Below are 14,955 nucleotides of genomic sequence, written 5' to 3' on the forward strand. Positions count from 1 at the left end.
CCCCCGTTGCTGTGGCTCTGGCGTAGGCTGGTGGCTACAGCTCTGATTAGACCCCTAGCCTGGGAACCTCCATATGCCGCAGGAGCGGCCCAAGAAATGGCAAAAGACAAAAAAAAAAAAAAAAGAAGAAGAAAAGCGAGATACAAAGAACTATCTTTTACAGAGTTCTCATTTACATTGAAAATTATTAACAGATGTTTAAGAGCTAATCCAGAACTTCAACTGGCTCTGAAAATGTCTGTTGAGTGTTGAACACTTTTCAGCCCCTAGGAAAGCTCAGCTACATTCCTCCATCATTCTTTGCTTACCACTGGCTGTTGATGTTCCCTAGCCCAGGATCCTTAGCCATGTATATCTCTTGGGTAACCTGTGGCCAAAGTTCCTAAGACGAACTGCTTGGAAAGTCAGAGAAAGACAATACCAAGCGTAGTGGCAAGAGCGGACATCCTTGTCTTGTTCCTGATCTCAGTGGGAATTCTTTCAGCTTTTCACCATTGAGAATGATGTTCACTGTGGGTTTGTCATATGTGGCCTTTATTATGTTGAGGTAGGTTCCCCCTATGCTCACTTTCTGAAGGGTTTTTATCAGAAATGAGTGTTGGATTTTGTCAGAGGCTTTTTCTGTGTCTATTGAGAGGATCATATGGTTTTTATTCTTCAGTTTGTTAATGTGGTGTATCACACTGATTGATTTGCGGATATTGAAGCACCTTTGCATCCCTGGGCTAAATCCCACTTGATCATGATGTACAATCCTTTTAATGTATTGTTGGATGCAGAAAGACAAAACCAAGAGAAGTAGCTCTTCTTAAATCCTAACAGGCAGAGCTGAAAAGAACAGAAAATATGTACTGAAGAAAAGAATCACATTGCTAACTTTGAATATATGTCACTGGTGAGAACCTGATGGCTTCCCAAAGTGATGGTGGCAAGTATTTTGGTAGTAGATGTGTCCTCCACTCCCAAGGCATATGGAGGTTCCCAGGCTAGGGGTCTAATCGGAGCTGTAGCCACTGGCCTATGCCAGAGCCACAGCAATGCGGGATCCGAACCGCATCTGTGACCTACACCACAACGCTGGATCCTTAACCCACTGAGCAAGGCCAGGGATTGAACCTGCAACCTCATGGTTCCTAGTTGGATTCATTAGCTACTGCGCCACGATGGGAACTCCTAGATATGTCTTCTATTAGACAAGGCAAGTGAGCAACCCTCATGGCTAAGTGAGCAACCTGGACTCCAATTGAAATACTTGATCAGGTATAACTTTAAACTTATAATAAATTCATGGATTTTCTTGGCAGCATTGGCTTTCTTGAGAACAAAGAATGTCTTTGTAAAATATATAATCCATGGTTATAAAGTATGTACAAAAATCAAAAGTATGTTGGAAAAAACATAAATACCACACTTTCTAAGAGGATTATGAAAAAAAAAGTCAAAACTGTTTATGTTCAGATTTATGAAATCTTATCTAGGAATAATTTTAGACTTAGAGAAAAGTTGCAAAGATAGTATAGAGGCTTCTTCTATATTCCTTACCCCTAATGTTAACATTTTACATACATGAAGCATTTGTTAAGAAACCACTATCAGTAACTCCTATTAACAAAACCAGACGTTTTCTTTTTAATTGTCTCTCTAGGACCGCACTCGCGGCTTATGGAAGTTCACAGGCGAGGGGTTGAATCAGAGCTGCAGCTCTTGGCCTACACCACACCCACAACAATGCAGGATCCAAGCTCGCGTCTGCCACCTAAACCACAGCTCACAGCTACACTGGATCCTTAACTTGTTGAGCGAGGCCAGGTATCGAACCTGCTTCCTCATGGATATTAGTCAGGTTCGTTACCCATGAGCCATGAAAGGAACTCTGGACTTTATTCGGTTTTAATGAATTGGTTTTTATGGCTGCACCTACAGCATATGTAAGTTCCTGAGCCAGGGATTGAATTTGAGCCACAGCTCCAATCCCAGCTGCTACCGTCGGGTTCTTAGCCTACTGAGCCACAGCGGGAGCTCTGATACTAGACTTTATTTGGATTCCACTAGTCTTCCATTAATGTCATTTTCCTTTTTCTTTTCCAGGATCCACTCTAGGATACCACAGTGCAGTTAGTTAGCATGTCTAATTAGCCCCTGGTGTGTGACAGTTTCTCCATCTTTCCTTGTTTTCATAACCTTGACAGTTCTAGGAGTACTAATCAGGTGTTTTGTAGAATGTCCCTCAACTTGAGTTAATCTGATGTTTTCCTCATGTTTGGACTAGGGATATGGACGGCTAGGAAGAAAGTCACAGAAGTAGAGTTTTCATCAGGGAGTTCCCATCATGGTGCAGCAGAAACGAATCTCACTAGTAACCATGAGGAGGTGGGTTCCATCCCTGGCCTTGCTCAGTGGGTTAAGGATCTGGCCTTGCTGTGCCAGAGGATCCCTCATTGCTGTGGCTGTGGTCTAGGCTGGCAGCTATAGCTCTGATTAGACCCCTAGCCTGGGAACTTCCATATGCCACAGGGGCGGCCCTAAAAGGCAAAAAAAAAAAAGGAGTTCTCATCAAATCATAAGGTCATAAGGATAGTTGAATGCTATCAACTTGGTGTCTTAACTCTGGACACTTAGTTAAGGGAGTGTCTATTAGTTTTCTCCACCATAAACTTACTATTTTTCCTGTTCCATGCTTCTCTTCTTTGGAAGCCAGTCAGCAAGTCCAGTTGTGGGAGGTGAGGGGTGAGCAAGATTATATTCTGCTTCCCAGCAAGGGGAGTATATCTAGATGTAGTAGTTAAAATTCGTGTTGCCCCAGCCACCCGCCCATTCATTATTTTACCAATATGGGCTCGTGTATATTTCTTTTATATGGTGGGTAATATTTACACATCATTCCAGCTTGGCTGTTGGGAGTTATGTCAGGTTGGCTCTTCTGCCTCTTTGACATGTACCATCCTTTTGACTTTTGAGCATCTCCTTGCTTTCTGCTATAAAAGTAGGAGAGTTGCTTCAGGTGCATCTTATATATCCCCAGCCCTAGAATCAGCCTCTTCTCAAAGGTTTTTGTTAATGAAGAATGTTTTCTAATGGAATTTAGAAACTAAGACCTGGGTACTGGCTGTGCTTGTTTCTACTGGGGTGCGACTGCCTCTAGACTTTTCCAGCAAACAGAGCAGGGTTAGCTGGGAAACCCTAACCCTAAAACAGACACATATTTCCGTATGTTAACCCATGTACATGTACAAATCTATAATTATTTCCATATGTGTATATATATTACTGTTTTCACTAGAATTCTGTATGACATCATACTTAGATTTTTTTTTTTTTTTTTTTGTGGTCGTTTTTTGCCTTTTCTAGGGCCGCTCCTATGACATATGGAGGTTCCCAGGCTAGGGGTCTAATCGGAGCTGTAGCCACTGGCCCACACCAGAGCCACAGCAATGTCAGATCCGAGCTGTGTCTGCCAGCCTATGCCACAGCCACTACACCACCAGATCCAGGCCATGTCTGTGACCTGTGCCATAGAGCTTGAGGCAACACCGTATCCTTAACCCACTGAGTGAAGCCAGAGATAAAACCTGCATTCTATGGATACTCGTCAGGTTCTCAATCTACTGAGCCACAGTGGGAACTCCTTTATTTATTTATTTATTTTTGTCTTTTTAAAGGCTGCACTAGAGGCATATGGAGATTCCCAGGCTAGGGGTCCAATCAGAGCTGTAGCTGCTGGCCTACATCACAGCCACAGCAACACCAGATCTGAACCGCGTCTGCAACCTACACCACAGATCAGATCCAGGCAATGCCGGATCCTTAACCCACTGAGAAAGGCCAGGGATTGAACCCACAACCTCATGGTTCCTAGTAGGATTTGTTTCCACTGCGCCATAAATAAATAAATAAATAAGCAAATAAATTTCTCTTGTGGCTTAGCAGGTTAAGGATCTGGTGTTGTCACTGCAGTAGCTTGGGTTGCTGCTGTGGGGTAGGTTTGATCCCTGGCACAGAAACTTCCATGTGCTATGGGTGCAGCAAAAAAAAAAAAAAAAAAAAAAAAAAAAAGGCAAATAGAACAAGCTTTCTTTCTGAGACACCCCCCGCCCCGACTAGACTAGTAATACTAATTTAAAAGTTGTTTTGTTAGTTATAACTACTTCCCCTTAAAATTAAAAAGTGGTATTTCTGTCAGTATTTATGTTATCTGGTACAAAACAAGAATGATATCTCACAAAGTGAAGACAATGGACTTTTCTATAAAAATGACTCTTTAGCAGACTGACCACTGATTTGGGGAGTAAAATGAGACCTATTACAGACGATCCTTCCATATATATTACATTGCATTCTTGAAAATTCACAGATACTACCTGCAGAATATTCATTCCAGTCTTGTGTAACATCTGGCTGTAATAATTGAAATAGCCACTTTAGCTGTGATTTTTCCTCACTGAATTGGTACAACCAGTACATGAAAAAATAAACTAACAGTTCCCAGTAAAACTAAAGGGAGTCTGGTTGTGCCTAAGCAGTAATGAACTCGACTAGTGTCCATGGGGACTTGGGTTCAATTCCTGGCCTCGCTCGGTGGGTTGAGGATCTGGCATTGCTGTGAGCTGTGGTGTAGGTCTCCAGTGTGGCTCGGGTCTGGTGTTGCTGTGGTGTGGGCTGGCCTCTGCAGCTCTCCATTTACCCCTAGCCTGGGAGCTTCCATCTGCTGTGGGTTCAGCCCTAAAAAGCAAAAAATAAAAAATTTTAAAAAAATGTAAAACTGAATCAGCAGTGTCATCTTTGCATACAGGCCACAGTGAAGTTATCCTTTTTTGTCCTGGTCTTATTAGGTTTCTGTAGCAGCCTTCGAAGTCTCCTTGCTGACAACTTTATAAATATTTCCTTGTTGGCTCTCAAGTTTTCTTAAGTGGAGGAATCAGAATTATAAGAATTTGGTATTTCTATGATTTATATAGGAAAAAAAACAAGGCTTAATGGGGGTAAGCACTGAAAAAAAAAGTCAAAATTTTTTTTTTCAAAATTTAAGCTTTAGAATTATCGCTGAATTTATCTTTATTCCATATATTTCATTCCTTGGATAGGTAATAGTTGGCTAAGACCTTCAGATTCAGTAAATTCCATAAAAGTGACTATTCATAATGGTAAGAATCAAGCTATCCAGTCAGTTAAGTTTGGTGTTAAAGTATTAAAATAATTAAGATTATTTAATATGGATTATTATTTTAATATGGATTATTTTAATATGGATTTGCTTTGGATTCTTTTTTTCCACTTTGAGAAGGAAGAGATTGGTAGCATTCTTTTTTTTTGTTTTTAATTTTATTGGAGTCCAGTTGACTTACAATGTTGTGCCTATTTCGTCTATGTCCCACACGTGAGCATGCAGCAGAACCACTGGAGGGCTTGTTAAAATGCGATGGTGGACCCTACCCCCGGCTTCTAATTCAGTAGGTCTGATTCTGTAGGTCTCAAGAGTTTGCATCTCTAGTATGTCCCCAGATGACATTGATACTGCTGGTTCAGAGACCACAGTTTGAGAATGTTTCTAGGTAATCTTTAGTGACTAAAAATAAATGAACTGAAAATTTACTGAGGGCTGGGTATAATCCTAGGAGTTTGCCAGTTACTGTCTCAAAAAATACTGAATAAATTTTGTCCCCCCTTTACAGAGAATTTGAAGCTGGGAGAGGTTACATTGTTTTACTTGTGTTATGTCTCAAAGGGAATAAAATGGTGGAGCCAAAATTAGAATCTAGGCAGCCTGTTTCCCAATCTCAGTCACTTACCCTTTTTACCTGGGGACTATTAGCTATTGCTTTATTTTTACTTTTTTTGCTTTTTAGGGCCGAACTAGTGGCATATGGAGGTTATATGGCTAGAGGTTGAATTGGAGCTACAGCCGCTGACCTGCACCACAGCTCAGGGCAACGCCAGATCCTTAACCCACTGAGCTAGGCCAGGAATCAAACCCGCAACCTCATGGTTACTAGTTGGATTCGTTTCCACTGCACCACCAGGAATTCCTTAGCTATTGCTTTAAAAGGCTAAAATTAAACATTTATAATTGTGAAATAAGTATCCTAATGCTTTGTATTTGTACGTCTTAAGGTAGACAGTATCTTACTTTAAAATACATAACCGTATATGTATAAAAGCAATACAGTATTGTGAGATACTTGAGAAAAAATAAATTTCTTTCGTCTCCTTTCAGATAAATGGAGGGTCAGCCAATTGAAATTCCACTTCTATATAAGGACTATTTCTGTATAGAGGAGATACCCTGAAAACTAGGCAGAAGGACAGGAAGCTCTGGTGGTCAGAGAAGTCATTCAAACTGGATAGAGTCCAGAGTGCAGTTGCAGAAACCTGAATCTTATTCAGGTTAAATATTTGTTGAGCTCCTCCTACCTTCTAAGCAACTGCTGGGTAATGGGGAAACCGAAAGAAGTCAATTCTGTTTTCAATAAGCTTAAGATGGTGGCAATAGAAATTCGTTGAGCTCTTCACAAGCCAGGCATTGTTCTGACTACAGCAGTTTAACTCAATTGTCAAAACCGTATGAGGGAGATAATTGATATTCCATGTCTTCACTGCAGCATGTTACTAAGATAGTGATTTCTGAAATATTTTATGCATATAATGAAATGAACAGCAAATGGCAAAGGGTGAGTAAAATCCTTTGATTTCATACTCTATTCAATGACCAAGTAAGACTTTTTTTTTTTTTTTTTTTGCGCACCCAGGGCAAATGGAAGTTCCCTTGCCAGGGATCCAATCCGAGCTGCAGCTGCAGGCCCAGCCCTTTCAGAGACAATTTGGGATTCTTAACAGCGGGAACTCCCTTAAGCAAGATTTTTCAGCCACAAGTATATGCAGGAAGCTATCCAGTTAGATTTTTATTTTTCTCTCCCAATCCGCTCTACAAACAAAGAGCATTTTAAAGTACTGTAAATCCTTGCAAGTCCTATAACGTAACTCGCACTGGGGAAAAGATTCCACGGGAAACAGGAAAACACAACACCCTGTACCTGAGGGCGTGGAGAAGAGCTAACACTTGGGGCGGAGCTTGAGCGAGCCTTGCTGCCTGCAGGTGCTCTGAAACTGCCTGAGGCCTCCCACCCGGGGTCCTCCCACCCCGGGACCGCCCCTTGGCCTCGGGATAAGAATTGCGGCGTCCCTTAGGCTGGGTTCTGCTCTCCAGGCGCCAGGCTAAGAAGACCGCGTCCCCTGCCCTGCTTGGACGCTCTGGCCCCCGCGAACTCCAGGTGAACGAAACGGACCTTAACTCAGCAGGGGGCACGGCCACCACCGACTCCCACCCCCACGCTCGGAGCGGGCGGCGGAGGGGGCCGAGGAGGAAGGGGCGGGGGCTGCGACTCCGGCTGCAGGAAGCAGAAGCCGGTCGCGGCGTCGGTGCTGCGCGTTCCGCTGCGATGAGCTCGGCGCTGGACCTCCGCGGGGCAGGTAGGTGCCCAGCGGGCGCTCGGGCGGGATCAGGGGCGCGGGCTCCTCCTGTTTTGCTGGGTGGCGGGAAGAAGTGGAGGGTCTTAGAGGGAAGCTCTCAGGTCCCTTGGGGGAAGCTCAGCTTTGAGGCTCAGAAAAACAACTAGGGCACCTCGCCGCCGCCTCCTTGCGGTCACTGGTGGCGGCGCCGGGTGCTGGGGTGTGTGTGCCCCGGCTGCCTTTGTCCTCCGGGCGCTGATCTCTTGCCAGGCGTCGGGGCTATTTAACTTTAACTGCGCCTGGTTATATGAAAAGTTGACTTTGGGAAGTAGGATCTTATTTTCTCACTCCTAAGTAAAAAGAAGGGGTTGCCTCCAGTAACAGTGGAGCCTGAGCGGCCCGCCGAAGTGCTGGGGCAGAGGATCCACTCCCCGACCCCGCCACCAGGCTTGCCCTCTCTGAACCTGGACGCTAAAGCCCGGCCTCGGCGGCTGCACAGCTCCCATCGTTCTCCTGCGTTCAGGAAACCTGCAACTATTTGAGAATTTGAGTTAAAGCCACAACTTTTCTCTACCAAATAATCAACTGCTAAACGCATGCTTTAGAACGTTCTTCCTGGTCACTTACTAATTATATTACCAATAAGTTTTAGAAACTCGGAGCCTGGCCTTTAAATAAAAAAAGAAGCAGGGGTGGTGGTGGGGTTGAAGTGCTGACAGTCAATAGATGCATAGTGCTTTCATTTCAGAGCTTTTTATTTGCCGCACAAAACAAGCCTTGCCCCAGAGGCAAGTTGTAGAAGTCTCCATAGTCGTTCAGGAAGTGGCATTACTCTAGACACTCAGTGTAAGGTCCACTGGCCATTTCCCTTTTGGAACCAGGGGCGAGGCATGGGAAGCCCAGGCAGGAGTCCAGGAAGCTCCAGGGACCGCTTGTCACTGTGGATGGTCCCCTCCGTTCTTTTTATCATTTCCTTCCCTTTTTCCACTTGCTTCCTTTTCTTTCTCTACCCCACCCTTTTTCCAGTGTGTTCCAGGCCTGACATGAGTCATTCAATATAAGATTATTAAACAAATTGTTGTTAAGGAATATGGGTAGATCCTCATAGATACTGCGGTCAATAAAGACGATGACAATAGATACTGAAGAGGTTTGGAGAAATGAACACTTAGTTTAAAAAGGTTTCTGGGCTTTCTCTGGCGGGAGCAATTTTAGCATGGTGACAGGGAGTGCAGGGACTTTGGAAACTGCAGGCTGAACCTGGTCTTTCAGCCCCAACTCCATGGCAGTGACCTTGGACAGCCTGGTGCACTTTCCCTCCCTGCCCCCTTGGGCCTGTCGAGTGAGATAAAGTTATCTAAGTGCCAGGGCACCAACAAATAGTAGCTGGAGACATTATCAAATTAAGGTGTGGAGGGGGGAAAAAAAAAGTGATTGATTAGTTTTGTAAAAATTAAACTGGTTTAAGGAACAAAGAGGTGGTGGTTGCATTTACGGTGAGAGAAAATTGTTTAAATTGGCGTGGCAAGAAGTGAGAAGAGGTCGAGAGTCTGGTTTACTGATGAACCCATTTTTGATGAGTAGATTGCAGTTTGAACAGGAATTTGTAAATCTGTTACATAGCGTGTCTCCTTCATTAAAATTTATTTTCTCCATGCCAACAAAGCCATTTACCCCTTTAGCCAGTTTATATTCATGCAGTATCATGATACTCTAAAGTGCACCCACCTTCCTGAAAGCATGTCTGCTGGGTACACGCAGTTTGGTTTTTTTAATTTTTTTTTTTTTGTCTTTTTGCCTTTTCTAGGGCTGCTCCCGCAGATATGGAGGTTCCCAGGCTAGGGATCTAATAGGAGCTGTAGCTGCCAGCCTACACCACAGCCACAGCAATGCCAGATCCGAGCCGTGTCTGCGACCTACACCACAGCTCACGGCAACACCAGATCCTTACCCACTGAGCAAGGGCTGGGATCGAACATGCAACCTCATGGTTCCTAGTTGGATTCGTTTCCACTGCGCCACGACGGGAACTCCTAAACAAATTAATCTTGAGCTACTTAAAACTACCTATCTTTCCTAAATCTGTAAGCTGGGAGCAATATTTGAGACAACTCAGACACACCACTTTTAAATTACATCCAGCCAGGAGAATCACAAAGCTCCTTCCTCAGCCTATGAAAAAGGAACTTTAAAAAGCCAGCTGAGTGTACCTCTCTAATGCTTTCACCCTAAGGACTTGAGTTAGCTTGGTGACCAGCCACTTGGCATAGTCAGGGACACTTGAAGCTGCCGTACGCTCACTGGCCAACATGGTGCAAAAACTGTGAGAGGTGAGCTGCTGGGTCTGACATGACCTTGGGCCTCGCAGGAGACTCAGTGCTTCCCAACCTGTGCAGGTTCTTGGGAGGTGAAGTAACTGATTGGGTTTCAGACATGGATTTAATGTGTTTAGTCTGAAGATTCTATTTCTTTTTTTTTTTTTTTTTTTTTTGTCTTTTTGTCTTTTGTTGTTGTTGTTGTTGCTATTTCTTGGGCCGCTCCCGCGGCATATGGAGGTTCCCAGGCTAGGGGTCGAATCGGAGCTGTAGCCACCGGCCTACACCAGAGCCACAGCAACGCGGGATCCGAGCCGCGTCTGCAACCTACACCACAGCTCACGGCAATGCCGGATCGTTAACCCACTGAGCAAGGGCAGGGACCGAACCCACAACCTCATGGTTCCTAGTCGGATTCGTTAACCACTGCGCCACGACGGGAACTCCTATTTCTTTATTGTATAATTGGTTTAATGATAAGAAGGTGAGGTTATTAAATGGGGGTAGATCCTGAAATGCTTTTGAAAATGAAAGGAGAGAAAACCCAATACTGCTCAGGGGAGCAGCATGGGGAATAGGAAGGCACCCCGCTAGACATGGTATGTGGACTGAGAGGGCTTCAGAGAAGGGCAGTGGAGGGGGGGTAGGAGAAATCCCAATCGGCACAGCATATGAGTAGGATGCAACCCCAGGAAGAGGAGTGTGTGGAATGAGAAGTATCCCCGGTAGAGTGTTGTGTGAAGTGGGAAGTGTCCCAGCACCAGGGCAGGGAGCAGCATGTGGACCGAAAGTACGCTGGTCTGTCGGCGTGTGTTGCAGGGAGCATTCTGAGCAGAGGAGTTGACGGGCGAGGAGGTGTCCTGGGTAGAACAGTATGTAGAGCGGGAGGTAAACTGTGAAGAGCAGTGGGTTCAGAAGGGCAGCATCCTGAGGAGCGGAGTCAGAAGGAAATGTCCCCATAGAGCCGCCTGTGGGGTAGGAAGTGGCTCCGAAGAGCGGCATGCAGGGTAGGAGGTGCTCTGGGGAGAACACAGCGTGTGGAGTAGGAAGCAGGATAGGATGTCTGTGTGGCAGAGCCATATGGGGGGCGGCAAGTGTGCTGGGAAAGCGCTGAGTGCAGGACAGCAATGTCCCCGGGTCCCGCACTGGTTGGTGCAAGGGATCCTAGTGAAGGGGGGGGACGATCTTAGTAGGAAGCGTTGCGCACAGAGCAGTGTGTAGAGTCGAGGTATCCACAGAGAACACTGTGCAGCAGAAAATCTCTTGGGTCGAGTAGCCTGTGGAGGACAGTGGACCCCTGTAGAGCAGTGTGTGGACTAGGAAGTTTCTGGCAGCAGCAGTGAGGGGGGTTAGGAAAGTGTGCAGAGTAGGAAGTGTCCTCCACAGAGCAGCGTGTGCACTAGAAGTGCCCACGTCGAGCAGTGTGCGATGGGAGGTAAGCTGGTCAGGTGGTGTGCGGAGCAGAGTGTCCGGGGTCGAGCAGTGCGTGGTGGTACCAGGAAGAGCAGCGTGTGTGCAAGAGGAAGTGGCCAGGATCAGTGTCCTGGTATCTGATTGTGTGCAGGAGGAAGTAGCCCTGGGAGAACAGGGTGTGTGGGAGGGGGTATCCTGGGCATCACGCTGTGGACGTGGAGTATCCTTAGTAGGGCAGTGCATTTACTGGGTCCGCATCCCAAGCGGAGGTGTGTCTTGATGGGAAGCATCGCCTTTCCAGGGGTGTGTGGAGTGGGAAGCATCCAGCAGTGTGGTGTGTAGAGAGGGGGGTCTCATGGTGGACCAGCGAGTGGTGTGGGAAGTACTCTGGATAGGGCAGTAGGAAATCCCCAGGGGAGCAGCTGTTGGGCAGGGAAGTCCCTGGATAGAGGTAAAGCCAGGCGAGTGGGCAGGATGCATTCCAGTGGCTGCTTTTGACTCCCCATGTTTGTTGGTGTGAGTAAAAATCATCTTGTTAAAATGCAGGTTGTCACCTCTCCCAGGATTCTGGTTCTCTAATTCTGGGTTACGATCCAGGAATCTGCATCTTACCAGGCCAGGAATTGATGCCCAAGGTTAAGAAAAACTGATTGGGGCCTATTGGATGGGGAGGGGGAATTCCTTCAGCAGCAGGGTTTGGCTGGGTCTGAACACTGGGTGAATTCCAGGAGTTACAGGCGGACAGTGAGTGATTGGTGAGGGGGCCTGGAGGGGAATTCCCCGTCTCATCTTGTCCTTGTTCCCTGGGTGGATTTTGTCAGTAAGGAGACGTGAAGTTAGGACAATCAGGTGTCAGGGAGAGACTCCTAGGAGAGAGGGGAACATGAGGCTCTTGGCTGGGAGATGATGGGCAGGAGTCTGCCCTTTGGGTCCGCTGTGCTTCCTTCCAAGACCTCAACTGCAAGGTGCATCTTCCCACACTGTTAATATTTCTGTTTATTCATTACCTTCTCTCCCCTCGCCTCTTAAGCTGTTATCAGGTAAAAACAGATTCCTGAGTGTATGGGCCCTTTTTGTAGAGGATGCTAGACATTGTGCTGGCCAGTGCAGAGGCCGTTGGCCACATGTGGTTATTTAAATTCAAATGAATTAAAAGCTGGCTTCCTCAGTTGCACTAGCCACATTTCGGGTGCACAGGACCACACGTACCAGTGGCTACTCCATGGGACAGCTCAGGTACAGGGAATTCTGTCATTGCAGAAAGTTCTGTTTGCACGGCACTGCTCTGGGGAGTAGAAGGGAATTCAGTGAGGTCTTGGCGGTGGGAAAGTCTGATCACATGTTGGGAGCAGAGGGTCCCCATTTATAGGGTCATGGGTGCACATGTGTCATTCAGGAGACCCAAATCTGAGCCTTTGCCCCTTGCTTTGCTCCACCAAAATGCCTCTTCCAGGCAATAGAGAAATACGGACCGACCACACTATCTTCAGTTTTCCTGCTTAATTCCTTCTCTGTTTCAGAGAATATTTGCAAAAACACTTTCTGCAATGTAAAGCCATTTCATATTTCATTTGAGCTCCATCACCATGGAGCTATTACTCTAGGCATGTTTTGCAATGAATGCATTGGATAATTTTTTCTCCATTTCTCTTTATAATAATCTTTTTGATTTTGCAGGTTAACATTGGGGGTGAGAAAGAACTGAGTTGTTAATTTATAGTTCATTTGGGGGTTTTTTTTGTTTTTGCTTTTTAGGGCCACATCCGAGACATATGGAGGTTCCCAGGCTAGGGGTCGAATCAGAGCTACAGCCCCCAGCCTATGCCAGAGCCACAGCAACGCGGGATCCAAGCTGTGTCTGCAACCTACACCACAGCTCACAGCAATGCTGGATCCTTAACCCTCTGAGCGAGGCCAGGGATGGAACCCACAACCTCATGGTTACTAGTCTGGTTCATTAACCGCTGAGCCACGAAGGGAACTCCCATTTGTTCATTATTAATAGTACTTTCCCTTCCTTCTCCTTTACCTCTTCTCACATACGTTGACCTTTAACCAAATCAAAAGGAGCTTAGAGTGTGGGCGTCCAGGCAGCCAGGAGTTCCTGATGTGTTTTAAAACCGTATGACAAAAAGTATATTAACAAAAACCAACATTTTTTTAATAGGTGAAGAACAAAACATGACGGAAACAGATGCCTTCCCTAAGAGGTAAAAACATGCTCTTTGCTAATCAAGGTCTTATCCTTTGGAGTTCATCCCATAGACATCAAAGCAAGAAAGGGACCTGGGAGGTAGAAAGTAGGACTTTGGGTAGAATGTTGGGTTTTAGCATCTCGAGGGTTGGTTTGTAGAAGTGCAGGTTAGTTGCTGCCCCTGGTTGTGAAGAGACCTGGACGAAGATTCAAAATACTGAACAGTTTGGTATGGCAAGGGCCCTGGGCCAGGCCACTGTCCTTGGTTGCTGGATCCTGGAGACCTTGGGGGGAAAGACTCCCATGCAGAGGGACTGGGGTGGGTGCCAGGGATGGCTGCTGTTGACCATGGTACAGAAATATTTCAGGACTTTCCTGACCTAAATGGCCAGGAGGCTTTCCCGGGACACAGGGGCCTGGCCGCCTGGTGGGGGAGGAAGCAGCAGGCCTCCAGCTACTCAACACACTGACCCTGGGCTTGGGGGAGCACATTATTTACTATGACTCAGGCTGATTGCTTTTTAAACCTTCGTAAACAGAGAAGTGTTTGATCCAGCAGAAAAATACAAAATGGACCACAAGAGGAGAGGAGTTGCTTTAATCTTCAATCACGAGAGGTTCTTCTGGCACTTAACCCTGCCAGAAAGGCGAGGCACCAGTGCCGACAGAGACAACCTTAAGCGCAGGTAGTGTAGTTTTTTCTCTGTGTCAAGATGGTGAGATATTTAAGTGATAACTATTCATCAAAACTTGTCTGGAGAGTTCCATTGTGGCTCAGTGGGTGAAGGACCTGATGTCATCTCTGTGAGGATGCAGGTTCAATCCCCGGCCTCGCTCAGTGGGTTAAGGATCCAGCGTTGCTGTCTGCTGTGGGGTGGGCCACAGATGCGGCTCGGATCCTGCTCCTGTGGGGCTGTGGCTGTGACATAGGCCAGCAGTGGCAGCTCTGATTTGATCCCTAGCCTGGGAACCTTCATATGCCACGAGCGCAGCCCTAAAAAGACAAAAGAAACAAAAAAAACTTGTCCACACTGATGAAATAACAGAACAAGAGTATTTGAGGATAAACCTCACTTCAGCACGGCCTCCCTTGAGAACTTGCCTGAATTTTCCTCCAAATCCCATTTTATTAAATATTAAGTCTTTGCATTGTAGTAAATATATTTGCATAGTAGATGGCATTATTCTAACTTTAATCAGGAATAAATCCCTACCATGGGTGATCAAGAAAAATCCATCATCGTATTTGATTTTTCTTTCCCCCTGAAGTCCATTTACATGTCATAAAAATGTTTATTGGTTCCTCAGATAACTAGGGGTATGTGACAACTCTGAACAGCTCATAAGCTAATATCCAATTTTTCACCAGGTTTTCAGATCTAGGATTTGAAGTGAAATGCTTTAATGATCTTAGAGCTGAAGAATTACTGCTCAAAATTCATGAGGGTAAGTCGTTTTCCTATTCATTTTCCTCTGATGGGACTGAGTAGTTTTTACCTACCCTATGCGTAAAGACAAGTCCAAATAAGTAAAAGTCTTGTCAATTAATGTAGCATGTGTTACAGGTTTTGGTTATGACTTTCTGATTGT

General features: G+C 45.7%; 1 protein-coding gene across 2 annotated transcripts in view; it reads left to right on the plus strand.

Moving 5' to 3' along the window:
* The window catches only part of CASP6 (caspase 6), a 1,021,045-nt gene that overhangs the window by 999,907 nt on the left and 6,183 nt on the right, over positions 1–14,955 (plus strand). The window contains exons 1-4 of one of the 2 annotated variants that reach the window (XM_005656547.4): positions 7,387–7,464; positions 13,339–13,381; positions 13,905–14,051; positions 14,735–14,811. In XM_005656547.4, coding sequence (XP_005656604.1) covers positions 7,434–7,464; positions 13,339–13,381; positions 13,905–14,051; positions 14,735–14,811 — 298 coding nt within the window. In that variant the 5' untranslated portion in view covers positions 7,387–7,433. Of the gene's footprint in view, positions 1–7,386; positions 7,465–10,006; positions 13,382–13,904; positions 14,052–14,734; positions 14,812–14,955 lie in introns of those variants that run through there. The other variant, XM_084973221.1, reaches the window with a different exon arrangement.

This window comes from Sus scrofa, chromosome 8, assembly GCF_054392235.1.
Source record: "Sus scrofa isolate SSC_HxYL_T2T_F1_AM1 chromosome 8, Sscrofa_HxYL_maternal_Yorkshire_Landrace_v2.0, whole genome shotgun sequence".
Classification (NCBI taxonomy): domain Eukaryota; kingdom Metazoa; phylum Chordata; class Mammalia; order Artiodactyla; family Suidae; genus Sus; species Sus scrofa.